The sequence below is a fragment of the Macaca fascicularis genome, chromosome 18 (genome assembly GCF_037993035.2).
Source record: "Macaca fascicularis isolate 582-1 chromosome 18, T2T-MFA8v1.1".
NCBI classification, from domain to species: domain Eukaryota; kingdom Metazoa; phylum Chordata; class Mammalia; order Primates; family Cercopithecidae; genus Macaca; species Macaca fascicularis.
Window position 1 is genome coordinate 80,809,482 of NC_088392.1, and position 13,396 is coordinate 80,822,877.

Below are 13,396 nucleotides of genomic sequence, written 5' to 3' on the forward strand. Positions count from 1 at the left end.
AGTTCTGCCCACTGGGAAGATTTCCCTTCACCGCTGTCCTTCAGGGATGTCCTAGAAAGGGGCTGGAGGGCTGCAGCTGTCCATTTTCACATGGTGCCTGCATGTCGTGCAGAACCGTCTGTGAACCAGGCCCTTGTCTTCTCTTCCTCTGTCAACTGATCACAGGAACTCCCCATGAGGCCTCGGTGCAGGCTGGGGAGAGGAGAAAAGGCAGGTGGCAGGAGTGCGGACCATCGGCATTTGAGCCACTTCCTCATGTAACTTACTTGTGCCTTCAGGACCTGCTCGAGCCCAGTCATGTACATACCACTTCCATTTGATGATGGATGCTGCTCTGCATGACCCACTTTATGGCTAGATGGGTCAGAAAGCACCCAGTTCATGACAGGCAGTTCAGGTCCCATGGTGACTTGATGACCGATAATCAAACGTTCAGTTTCCACCAAACTCCAGTAACAGGTCAACAGCTGTCTCTCCAAAGGGGAGTAGTTATCTGCATAAGATGTCAGAGCCTTGCTCCAAAATCCTAGAGGCCTTTGCTGTGATTCACCTATGGGGGCCTGCCAAAGGCTCCAAACAGCACCCCTATCTGCCACGGACGCCTCAAGCACCATTGGACCTGCTGGGTCACGTGGCTCAAGTGTCAGAGCAGCTTGCACAGCAGCCTGGACCTGTTGCAGAGCCTTCTCCTGTTCTGGACCCAACTCAAAATGGCAGCCTTTCGGGTCACTCGATAAATGGGCTGGAGTAACACCCCCAAATGAGGAATGCATTGCCTCCAAAATCTAAATAGGCCCACTAGGCGTTGTGCCTCTTTCTTGATTGTAGGAGGGGCCAAATGCAGCAACTTATCCTTCAACTTTGAAGGAATAACTTGACAAGTCCCACACTACTAGACCCCTAGAAATCTGACTGAGGCAGAAGGTCTCTGAATTTTAGTTGGATTTATTTCCCGTCCCCTGGCATGCAAATGCCTCACCAATAAGTCCAGTGTGTTTGCTACTCCTTGCTCACTGGATCCAATCAGCATAATGTCATCAGAGTAACGGACCAGTGTGATATCTTGCAGAAGCGAAAAGCGATCAAGTTCTCTCCAAATAAGATTATGACACAAAGCCAGAGAGTTGATACATCCCTGAGGTAGGACAGGAAAGGTATATTGCTGGCCTTGCCAGCTGAAAGCAAATTGCTTCTGGTGGGCTAATGGACAGGAATGGAGACAAAGGCATTTTGCCAAGTCAAGGGCTGCATACCAGATACCAGGAGATGGGTTAATTTGTTCAATCAATTAAACCATATCTGGTATGGCAGCTGCAACTGGAGTCACCACTTGGTTAGGCTTAAGATAATCCACTGTCATTCTCCACAATCCACCTGTCTTCTGCACAGGCCAAATGGGAGAGCTGAACCAGAATGTGGTGGGAATCACCACCTCTGCATCTTTCAGGTCCTTGATGGCGGCACTAATCTCCGCAGTCCCTCCAGGGATTTGATGTTGTTTTTGATTGACTAGTTTTCTAGGTAGAGGCAGCTCTAATGGCTTCCGTTTGGCCTTCCCCACCATAGTAGCCCTCACCCTACTAGTTAGGGAGCCAGTGTCGGGGTTCTGCCAGCCGCTGAGTATGTCTGTGCCAATTCTGCATTCTGGCATTGGGGAAAAGACCACAGGATGAGGCTGGGGACCCACTGGACCCACTATAAGTCGGCCCTGAGCTAAAACTCCATTAATTACCTGACCTCCATAAGCCCCTACTTAACTGGAGGACCACGATGACATTTTAGGTTCCCTGGATCCACCGTCGGCTCAGAGCCATGCCAGTAGCCCCTGAAATGTCTAATCATTTCCCTTTCCCCAATGCACAGTTACCCTGGTGAAAGCCAGAGGTCTCCTTAGGGAAGGATGGGGGAAAGATTCACTGTCTGTAATGTAGTGGGGTTCTTCCTCAAGGGGACCCAGCCTCCCCTTCATTCAAAGGGTTCTGGGTCTTTAAACTGGCTCAAATCTCAGAATTGATTGAGAGGCCATGATTCTCTGTTTTTATAATTCAAATTAGTCCTTTGTCCATTCGACCTAGAAGGTTTCTGTTTGTATAAATTAAGTAGGAATGCGTAGGCTTCCTATCAGTTTCACTTCTAGGAACACCATGATTAACCAATGCCAGAGCTCTATACGAGTGAGATTAACCAATGCCAGAGCTCTATACGAGCGTGATTAACCAATGCCAGAGCTCTACACGAGCGTGATTAACCAATGCCAGAGCTCTACACGAGCGTGATTAACCAATGCCAGAGCTCTACACGAGTGTGATTAACCAATGCCAGAGCTCTACACGAGTGTGATTAACCAATGCCAGAGCTCTACACGAGTGTGATTAACCAATGCCAGAGCTCTACACGAGTGTGATTAACCAGTGCCAGAGCTCTACACGAGTGTGATTAACCAATGCCAGAGCTCTACACAAGTGAGACTATTCTGACTGCCGCTTTGCCTCTGCTGCCCATTATGGCAGCTACGCCCACCTTGCCTCTGATGGCTGGGTGCTGCCACCTGGCCCCTGCCACCTGAGGATCCAATTATTCTCATTGTATTTAAATTTTGTAGTTGAGTAACCACAGTTCCCACCGCTAGACCTGATATACAGAGAAGAGCAATTACAGGGCTCTTCAAAGATGCAGGTGCTGCCTTCACAAATCTATTTTGCAAGGCATTGGTCAAGGGTATTGTATGTTCTGGATCCTCCCAGCTGGAACGAGTAGGTCTAAAGTGACTAATCCACTCCACCACTCCACTCTCCCTCAGCCTTTGATCCCTTCCTCTACATTAACCCAAGGGAGAGGTCTAAAGCGACTAATCCACTCCAGCATCCCACTCTCCCTCAGCCTTTGGATCCTTCCTCTACATTAACCCAAGGGAGATCAGGCACTTCCAGCTCGTTCACAGTGCGCCATCTTTTCATCCATATTTCAGCCAAGCAAGTAAATAAACTATTAGAACACTTTTAACTCCTTGAGCTGCAACATTAAAAGCAGAGTCCCTACTTAGTAGGCCCAAATCAATAAATTCAGCCGGATCTAGCTCTATGTTCCTTCGACCATTATCCCATGCCCTTAATATCCATTCCCACGTCTGTTCTCCAGATTTCTGTTGATACAAATTAGAGAACTCAAACGGTTCTTTTCCAGCCTGTAGTGCACCTCCTCATGGGCCACACTCAGCCTCAGCTCCAGGGGCCCACCGGAACTTTACAGGTCTAGAAGCGAACTGGGGTGTTGGGGGTGGCTCCCAAGGAGAATCAACATGATCCTGCCTGGCGACTGCTTCAAGGGAGCCATCACTGCTGCCTCAGGGTCGGGCAGGGGATGTTGCCGCTATGTACACATTTCTTTTTTTTTTTTTTTTTTTTTTTTGAGACGGAGTCTCGCTCTGTCGCCCAGGCTGGAGTGCAGTGGCGCGATCTCGGCTCACTGCAAGCTCCGCCTCCCGGGTTCACGCCATTCTCCTGCCTCAGCCTCCCGAGTAGCTGGGACTACAGGCGCCCACAACCGCGCCCGGCTAATTTTTTGTATTTTTAGTAGAGACGGGGTTTCACCGTGGTCTCGATCTCCTGACCTTGTGATCCGCCCGCCTCGGCCTCCCAAAGTGCTGGGATTACAGGCGTGAGCCACCGCGCCCGGCCGCTATGTACACATTTCTATATATATATAGGGGAGTTTGTTAAGTATTAACTCACACGATCACGATCACAAGGTCCCACAATAGCTGTCTGCAAGCTGAGGAGCAAGGAGAGCCAGTCCGAGTCCCCAAACTGAAGAACTTGGAGTCCAATGTTCGAGGGGAGGAAGCATCCAGCACAGGAGAACGATGCAGGCTGGGAGGCTAGGCCAGTGTCTCATTTTCACGTTTTTCTGCCTGCTGGAAGCTGATTAGATTGTGCTCACCAGATTAAGGGTGGATCTGCCTTCCCCAGCCCACTGACTCAAATGCCAATCTCTTTTGGAACACCCTCACAGACACACCCAGGATTAATATTTTGTATCCTTCAATCCAATCAAGTTGATACTCAGTATTAACCATATACCTCCCTAAAGGCCCTATCTCCAAATCCAGTCACAATGAGAGGTTAGGGCTTCAAGACATGAATTTTGGGAAGATACAATTCAGTTCACAACAATAAGTCTCTTCAATAAGTCAATGACATTTCATGAAGGTGACGGGAGGACTAAAAGATGCCTAAGAGACGGAACACCCAAATGCGATGTGTGGTCCTTATTTGGATCCCAGTTTTAACAAACCAGTTATAAAAGATATTTTGGGAACAACTGAAGAAATTTTAACATAGATTGGGTGTTAGATGGTATTAAGGAACTTTTGATCTTGTTAGATCTTATAATAGTATTGTGGTTATGTAGAATTTTTTGTATTTTTTTAGAGCCGCACACTGAAGTATTTAGGAGTATATATGTGATGTATGGAATTTATTTTCACAGTAGTTTATAAAAACAGATACAGCAAATATGGGAAAGTAATAATTCATGAATCTAGTTGATGGGTGTATATTTGTAAAATATTCTCTATACTAAAATTATTCATATGTTAAGAAAATTAAGGCCAGGCACCGTGGGTCACACCTGTAATCCTGGAACTTTGGGAGGCAGAGGCAGGTGAACTGCTTAACCCCAGGAGTTCCACCAGCCTGGGAAACATAGTGAGACCTCATCTCTATAAAAAATAAATAGAATTAGCTGGGTGTGGTGGCGTGCACCTGTGCCTCCTTTTCTCTCCTCCTCTTTTCACAAGGATACCAGTCATATTGGATGAAGCACCCACCTTATTCCAGTGTGACCTCATCTTAACTACATCCACAGTGACCCTATTTCTAAGTAAGTTTCCATTCTAAGGTACTGGGAAGGACGTGAATTTTGGGGGGAGGCACTCTTTCACCCAGTACACATGGTCTTAAGAGCTTTGCACAGCTTACACTGATACCCTAGGCCAGGCATTTCCCAGCAGGCAATTCTCTGGTTGTCTTGCAGAGTTTCTGAAGGGCTAAATTGTCCTTGGAAATGTTGAAATAAGATTTAAACAGAATGGCTCAATATCAGACCACAGATGCAAATTCCAAGTTTGTATCAGATCTACCAAGAAGATATTCCCTGGACTATTACTTTTTTCCTTCTTCATCATATCAGTGTTTCAAGTCAAGAAAGTCTAGAGGGTTTTATAACTTTTCAAATACAAAGCATTTTTGGTTTTAGAATGTATTTGCTGAACTGTCTGGAAAGGAGTCAGAATTGAGCCATCCTTGGGACCAGCTAAGATAGAACAGATCAGACATTGCACATGCATTTGGTTTTAAGACTGAGAAAAAAATGTATCCATTTATGAAACTGAGTAGTTAATGGTTTGCTTTCTTATTTTTTTTTCCTTTTTTTTTAAAGATGAGTCTTGCCATGTTGCCCAGACTGGTCTCAAACTCCTGGGCTCAAACAATCCTCCTGTCTCAGCCTCCCAACGTGCTGGAATTACCGGCGTGAGTCACTGAGCCTGGCCAGGTCATGCTGTTCTTAAGAAACACTTAAGTTGTCTTCAGTTTTGGAAAGCTTCATTTTATCAGAGTTCTCAGCTGTCAATACTCTTTTATTAGCAGTAGTTTTGATACAAGTTCATTAAATGAATTTGGGGAAAAAAAGGTTGGCATGCAGAAACAAACCAGTTAGTTAAAGGAATATGCAGATTTTCTAGCTTTTTTTTTTTCTTTAGTTTTATCATTGACACTAAAATCAACAAAATATTAGAGAGGAAAACCAAAGGGAACTTCTGGTTTCTGGCCTTGCATGTAAGAAGCCTGGAAATCATCACTCCATCCTAACAACGGAAAAGCTGAATAAATGGAAAAAGCAACAACTCCTCTTAGATCCATCGAACAAGTGAGGTCACAGGGCAAACTGCTGCCCAAAGAATTGGAGAGACAGATGGGCGGATGCAAAGAACCACAACTCACCGGAGCAGAAGCCCCCACAGGAACCGGGACTGGAACAGGAAGGCCTGCAGTTAAAGAGGTCTGAGGATTAAAAGTACAGAGGGGCCCAGTCATAGGGAGGGCCCCACACTTTTATAAGTTTTACCCCCACAAGCTTGATCAGCTTCCTACAGTAAATACTGGAGAAAAACCCTCTCATGCTTCTAGCAGAGAGAAGGGAAAAGAAACCATTTTGAAACACACCAGAGCATTCTGTTCTTAACAAGGTCTGTTCTCAGGAGAAACTAATTAACCAGAACCTAACCCTATCGCCAACAAAAAAAAAAAAAAAAAAGACAAGACAAGACAATTTAAGGTCCAGTTTTCAACAAAAAAATCACAAAGCATACAAAGAAATAAGAAAATGTGGCCCATCCAAATGAAAAAATCAGCCAGCAGAAATTGCTATAGACTGAATGTTTGTGTACCCCAAAATTTATATCTTGAAATCTAACGCCCAGTGTGGTGGAATTTGGAGGTGAAATCTTGGGGGGTGACTAGGTCATGAGGATGGAGCCCCCATGAATGGGATTAGTGCCCTTAAAAGGGACCCCAGGGAGCCCCCTCATTCCTTTTATCCAGCGAGAACAATAGAAGGTAGAAGATGGCTGTTTATGAACCAGGAGGCAAAGCTCTCACCAGACAGTGAATCTTCCAGTGCTTTGATCTTGGACTTCCCATCTCTAGAACTGAAAAACAAATTTCTGTTGTTTATAAGCCACTTAATTTATAGTATTTTGTTACAACATCTCAAACAGACTAAGACACGGTCTCTGAGAAGAACCCAATGGCACATCCACTAGACAAAGACTTTAAAACAACAGTTTCAAAGATGCTTAAAGAACTAACATAAGATATGGAGAAAGCTGAGAAACAATGTATGAAGAAAATGGAAATATCAATAACAAGACAGAAAACCTAAAGAGAAACCAAAAAGAAATTCTGGAGCTGAAAAGTACAATAAGTGAAATGAAAAATTAACTAGATGGATTCAAAGGCAAATTTGAGCAGGCAGAAGAATCTTTTTTTTTTTTTTTTTTTTGAGACCGTTTCACTCGGTTGCTCAGGCTGGAGTGAAGTGGTGCAATCTCGGCTCACTGCAACCTCCGCCTTCTGGGTTCAAGTGATTCTTGTGCCTCAGCCTCTTGAGTAGCTGGGATTACAGGTATGTGCCACCACACCTGGCTAATTTTTTGTGTTATGAGTAGAGGTAGGGTTTCATCATGTTGGCCAGGCTGGTCTTGAACTCCTGACCTCAAGTGACCCATCCACCTTGGCCTCCCAAAGTGCTGGGATTACAGGCATGAGTCACTACACCTGGCCTGAATCAGTGATCTTAAACATAGCTATAGAGAAAAAAAAATTAAAGAAAAGTAGGCTGGGCGTGGTGGCTCATGCCTGTAATTCCAGCACTTTTGGAGGCTGAGGTGCACAAATTGCTTGAGTCCAGGAGTTCAAGACCAGCCAGGACAACACAGTGAAAAAATGGCAAAAGCTCATCTCTGTTCAAAAAAATAATAAAAAAGAGGCTGGACACTGTGGCTCGTGTGCATGCCTGTAATCTCAGCACTTTGGGAGGCTGAGGCAGGTGGATCACTTGAGCCTAGGGATGACATAGTGAAACTCCATCTCTACAAAATACAAAAAATTAGCTGGATGTGCAGCATGCACCTGTAGTCACAGCTACTGGGGAGGCTGAGGTGGGAGGATTTCTTGGTAGACGATGCAGTGAGCCAAGACTATACCACTGCACTCCAGCCTGGGTGACAGAGTGAAACTCTGTCTCAAAATAATAATAATAATAATAATACAGAAAAGTAAACAGAAACTAAACGAACAAGTGAGACACAATCAAGTGGACCAGCATATGCATTGTGAGAGTCCTAGAAGGAGAAGAAAGAAAAGGGCAGGGAGAATATTTGAAGAACTAATGGCAAAAAATTTCCCAAATTTGATGAAAGTCAAATTTGAACACCCAAGAAGCTCAAAAAACTCCAAATAAGACTAATGCAAGTACATCTATAATTAATCTCATTATAATCAAATTGTCAAAAGCCAAAGACAGGTCAGGTGCTGTCCGGAGCTGCACGCCCCGGCCATAGCGAATAATAATTGAGGATTAAACGCCTGAGCTATATTCATTTCCACCCCACACCTTCTCCCTATCTTTGCCTTTTTTCCCCTGTACTAATACCTCATTAAAGATGGCGCTCTTCCTGCTTCTTCTTCACTCACTTTTCCCGCGCCCGGGAAAATTGTTACTTAATAGCGCAAGAGCAACATGACGTCTGACCGGAGAAACCGAAACTAACCTGGCCACGCCCTCGGCAATGAGATCATTTCCGCCTTAGCCCAACCCCTTCCCTTCCAAGTGTATATAAGGCAGTGCATTACCGCCATTAAACGAGACTTGATCAGAGCACTGTCTTGTCTCCATTTCTTCTGTCTCTTGTTCCCCAAATTCCCACCCCCTCCTCCAGGGCCTGCTCTGACTATCCCGCGGGCCGGGATACGGTGCAATGATTCACAGTTACAATCCAGGCACTTTTGGAGGCCAAGGCAGGAGGACTGCTTGAGCTCAGGAGTTTTGAGACCAACCTGGACAACACAGTAAGACCTTGTCTTGACTAAAAAAAAAAAAAAAAAAAAAATTATCTGGATGTGGTGGTGTGTGCCTGTAGTTCCAGCTACTTGGGAGGCTGGAGGTGGGAACAGAATTGCTTGAGCCAAGGAGATTGAGGCTGCAGTGACCTATACTCCTACCACTGCACTCCGGCCTGGGCAACAGAGTGAGACCATCTCAAAAAAAAAAAAAAAAAAAACTGAGATATTTGAAATCAGCAAGAGAAAAATGACTCATCACACACAAGAGATCACCCAAAAGATGATCTGCAGATTTTTCATTAGGTACTTAGGAGGCTAGAAGGCAGTGACTGATGTATTTAAAGTGCTAAAAGAAAAAAACCTTCAACCAAGTATTCTGTATCTAGGTAAACTGTCCTTCAAAAATGAGGAGAAATTAAAACACTCCCAGATAAACAAAAGCTGAGAGAGGCTCATTACCTCTAGACTTCGTCTGCAAGAAATGTTAACGGGAGTACAGCAGGTTGAAAGGAAAAATAGTAACTCAAAGCCAACAGAAGAATCAAGATCACAGTAAAAGTTAATACATGGGCATTTATAGAAGCTTTGGTTTGTAACTACACTTTTTGTTTTCTACATAATTTAAGAGACTAATGCATTAGAAAATGATTGTTTGTTTATGCTGTACATATTATACACAATTTCTGAACATGTCTTTTTGTGACATCAACAACTGAAAGAGATGAGGACAGAGCTATAAAGGAAGTTTCTTCTTTTAATACGTTATTAAAGCTAAGGAGGTGTACTCTCAAGTTACAGTGGTAACTTTAGGGTGTTAAGTTAGTTAAACCCACACTTATCCCCATGGTAACCACAAAGAATAGGGCTATAGGATATACACAAAAGGAAATGAGGAGGGAATTTAAACATTCCACTATAAAAAATCAACTAATTACAAAAGAAGACAGTAATGCAGAATGTGAAGAACAAAAAGGTTATAGGGCATATAGAAAAAAAACCCCCACAATTGACAGAAATAAATCCATCCTTAACAAGACTTACTTTAAATATAAATGGAATAAACTCTTCAATCAAAAGTCAGAGATTGGCAGAATACATGAAAAAAAAAAAAAATCTTGATCCAACCATATGCTATCTAGAAGAGACTCTTATTTATTTCTTTTTTAAGAGACAGCATCTCACTCGGCCACCCAAGCTGGAATGCAGGGGTGTGACCATAGCTTACTGCCACCTCAAACTGCTGGGCTCAAGAGATCCTTCTGAATGGGCGTGATGGCTCATGCCTGTAATCCCAGCGCTTTGGGAGGCTGAGGTGGGTGGATCACAAGGTCAGGAGATCGAGACCAGGCTGGCCAACATGGTGAAACCCCGTCTCTACTAAAAATATAAAAATTAGCCGGGCATGGTGGCAGGCACCTGTAGTCCCAGCTACTTGGGAGGCTGAGGCAGGAGAATCACGTGAACCCAGGAGGCAGAAGTTGCAGTGAGCTGAGATTATGCCACTGCACTCCAGCCTGGTGACAGTGAGACTCTGTCTCAAAAAAAAAAAAAGAGAGAGAGATCTTCTTGCCTCAGCCTCCTGAGTAGCTGGGACTCCAGGCATGCACCACTATGCCTGGCTAATTTTAAAAAATCCTTCGTAGACCACAGTGTCTCATTATGTTTCCCCAGCTGGTCTCGAACACCTGGCCCCAAGCAATCCTCCCACCTCAGTTTCCCAAAGTGCTGGGATTATAGATGTGAGCCACAGTGCCTAGCACTAAGAGACTCATTTTAGGTCCAAAGACACAAATAGGTTGAAAATGAAGGATGGAAAAAGATATTACTCATGAACAGTAACCAAAAGAATGCAGGAGTGGCTATACTAACAGAAAAATAGACTTTAAGTAAAAAACTGTCACAAGAGACAAAGAAGGACCTTATATATTAATAAAAGTTTCACTACAACAAGAAGAAATAACAATTATAAACATTTATGTACCTAATAACAGACAATTAATATATATAAAGCAAAAATGCACAGAACTGAAGGGATAAATAGGCAGTTCTACAAAAATAGTTGGAGATTTCAGTACTCTGTTTTCATAATGGATTGAACAATCCAAAAGGAGATAAGGAAAAAGAGGACTTGAAAAACATAATAAGGCCGGGCGCGGTGGCTCAAGCCTGTAATCCCAGCACTTTGGGAGGCCGAGACGGGCGGATCACGAGGTCAGGAGATCGAGACCATCCTGGCTAACACAATGAAACCCCGTCTCCACTAAAAATACAAAAAAATTAGCCGGGCATGGTGGCGGTGCCTGTAGTCCCAGCTACTCGGGAGGCTGAGGCAGGAGAATGGCGGGAACCCAGGAGGCGGAGCTTGCAGTGAGCCGAGATCGCGCCACTGCACTCCAGCCTGGGCGACAGAGCGAGACTCCACCTCAAAAAAAAAAAAAAAAAAGAAAAACATAATAAGCCAACTAGATATAACAAACATATACAGGACACTCTATCCAATAACAACAGCATACACGTTATTCCCAAGTATGCCTGAAGCATTTTCCAAGATAGACCATACATTAGACCACAAAGTAAGTCTCAAAAGATTTTTTTTTTTTTCCAAGGCAAGGTCTCACTCTGTCGCCCTGGCAGAAGTGCAATGGCATGATCTCAGCTCACTGCAATCTCTGCCTCCCAGGTTCAAGTGATTCTCCCGCTTCAGCCTCCCGAGTAGCTGGGATTACGGGCACTCGCCATCATGCCTGGCTAATTTTTTTATTTTTGTAGAGATGGGGTTTAACCACATTGGCCAGGCTGGTCTTGAACTCCTGACCTCAGGTGACCTGCTCACCTTGACCTCCCAAAGTGCTGAGATTACAGGCATGAGCCACCGCACCCGGCCTCAGTAGATTTTGATAGATATCATAAAAGCGTCTTATTTGATCATAACGGTGTAAAATTTGTAATCAGAAAAAATAATAAAAAATTAAAAAGAACTAGAAAAAAAATAAGTAATAAAAGAAAGAAAACTGGAAAATATACAAATCAATAAAAACTAAACAATACCTTTTTTTTTTTTTTTTTGAGATCTCACTTCGTCACTTAGGCTGGAGTGCAGTGGTGAGACCTCAGCTCAGTGCAGTTTCAGCTTCCTGGGCTCAAGTGATCCTCCCACCTCAGCCTCCCAAAGTGCTAAGATTACAAGTATGAGCCACCACACTCAGCTTAAACAATGCACTTCTGAACAAGCAATAGGATCAAAGGAGAAATCACATACCCAAAATAACGGGACACAGAGAAGCAATGCTGAGGGGGAAACTTATAGCTATAAACAATTATGTTAAACAATAAGAAATATCTCAAATCAATAACCTATCTTTAAAACTTAAGAAACTAGGAAAAGAACAAACTAAAATTCAAAGCTAACAAAAGGGAGGAAATAAGAAGATTAGAGCTGAGACAAACAAAACTGAAACATTAAAAAAAAAACCAGAAAATCAATGAAATCAAAAGTTGGTTCTTCAAAAATATCAACAAAAAATTGACAAACCTTCAACTAGATTAAGAAAAAAGGGAGAAGACTTAAATTACTAAATTGCTAAAATCAGAAAGGAAAATGGGAAAATTACTACCAATTATACTAAAATAAAAATGACTAGGCTGGGCACGGTGGCTCACACCTGTAATCCCAGCACTTTGGGAGGCCTCGGTGGGTGGATCACGCGGTCAGGAGTTCAAGACCAGCCTGGCCAACACGGTAAAACCCTGTCTCTACTAAAATCACAAAAATTAGCTGGGTTGGTGGCACGTGCCTATAATCCCAGCTACTCGGGAGGCTGAGGCAGGATAATTGCTTGAACCAGGACCTGGGAGGCGGAGGTTACAGTGAGCCAAGATTGCAGCACTGCACTCCAGCCTAGGCTACAGGACAAGACTCCATCTCAAAAAAAAAAAAAAAGAAAAAGAAAAAGAAAAGAGAGTACTATGAACAATTGTATGACAAGAGACTGGATAATCCAAATGAGATTAACAAATTCCTAGAAACACAAAACCTACCAAGACTAAATCCTGAAGAAATAGAAAATCTGATTAAATGTATAACTAGTAAGGAAACTGAATCACTAATGAAAATCTTCTGACGAGGAAGAGCCCTGGACCTGATGACTTCCCTGGTGAATAATTCTACCAAACACCCAAAGAAAAATTAACAACAATCCTTCTCAAATGTTTCAAAGAAATTTAAGAGAAGCTAACACTTTCTAACTCATTCTATGAGGCCAGCATTACTGATACCAAATCCAGATAGATACTATTAGGAAACAAAACAAAACAAAACAAAACAAAAGAAAACTACAGACCAATATTCCTTATGAACATTGACTCAAAAATCCTTGACAAAATACTATCAAAATGAATTCAGCAGCACATAAGGATTATACACCAAAACCAAGTGGGATTTTTTTTTAACCCTGGATTGCAAGGATGGTTCAACATATAAACTAATGTAATACATCATATTAAAAGAATGAAGAAAAAAAAGTGATGCAGAAAAAGCGTTTGACAAAATTCAACACATTTCACAATAAAAACACTCAACACACTAGAAATAGAAGAAATTACTTCAATATAATAAAAGCCATAATGACACACCCATGATGAACATTATTCTCACTGGTGGAAGACAAAGCTTTTCCTCTAAAAATGGGAACAAGGCAAGGATGCCCACTCTTGCCACTTCTTTTTTTTTTTTTTTTTTTTGAGGCGGAGTCTGGCTCTGTCGCCCAGGCTGG

At 43.1% G+C, this 13,396-nt stretch overlaps 1 protein-coding gene across 5 annotated transcripts in view; it reads right to left on the reverse strand.

The window, feature by feature from the left end:
* LOC107128087 (uncharacterized) overlaps positions 1-13,396 on the reverse strand; it is a 49,709-nt gene that overhangs the window by 16,210 nt on the left and 20,103 nt on the right. Inside the window, exons 3-6 of one of the 5 annotated variants that reach the window (XM_074022987.1) lie at positions 6,660-6,709; positions 6,003-6,062; positions 3,732-3,920; positions 1,512-1,644 (exon numbers count right to left, since the gene is read on the reverse strand). The exons of 1 other annotated variant lie outside the window; for it this stretch is intronic. In XM_074022987.1, coding sequence (XP_073879088.1) covers positions 3,742-3,920; positions 6,003-6,062; positions 6,660-6,709 — 289 coding nt within the window. In that variant the 3' untranslated portion in view covers positions 1,512-1,644; positions 3,732-3,741. Of the gene's footprint in view, positions 1-1,511; positions 1,645-3,731; positions 3,921-5,591; positions 6,710-13,396 lie in introns of those variants that run through there. 3 more of the 5 variants (XM_074022986.1, XM_074022988.1, XR_012427361.1) reach the window with 3 other exon arrangements.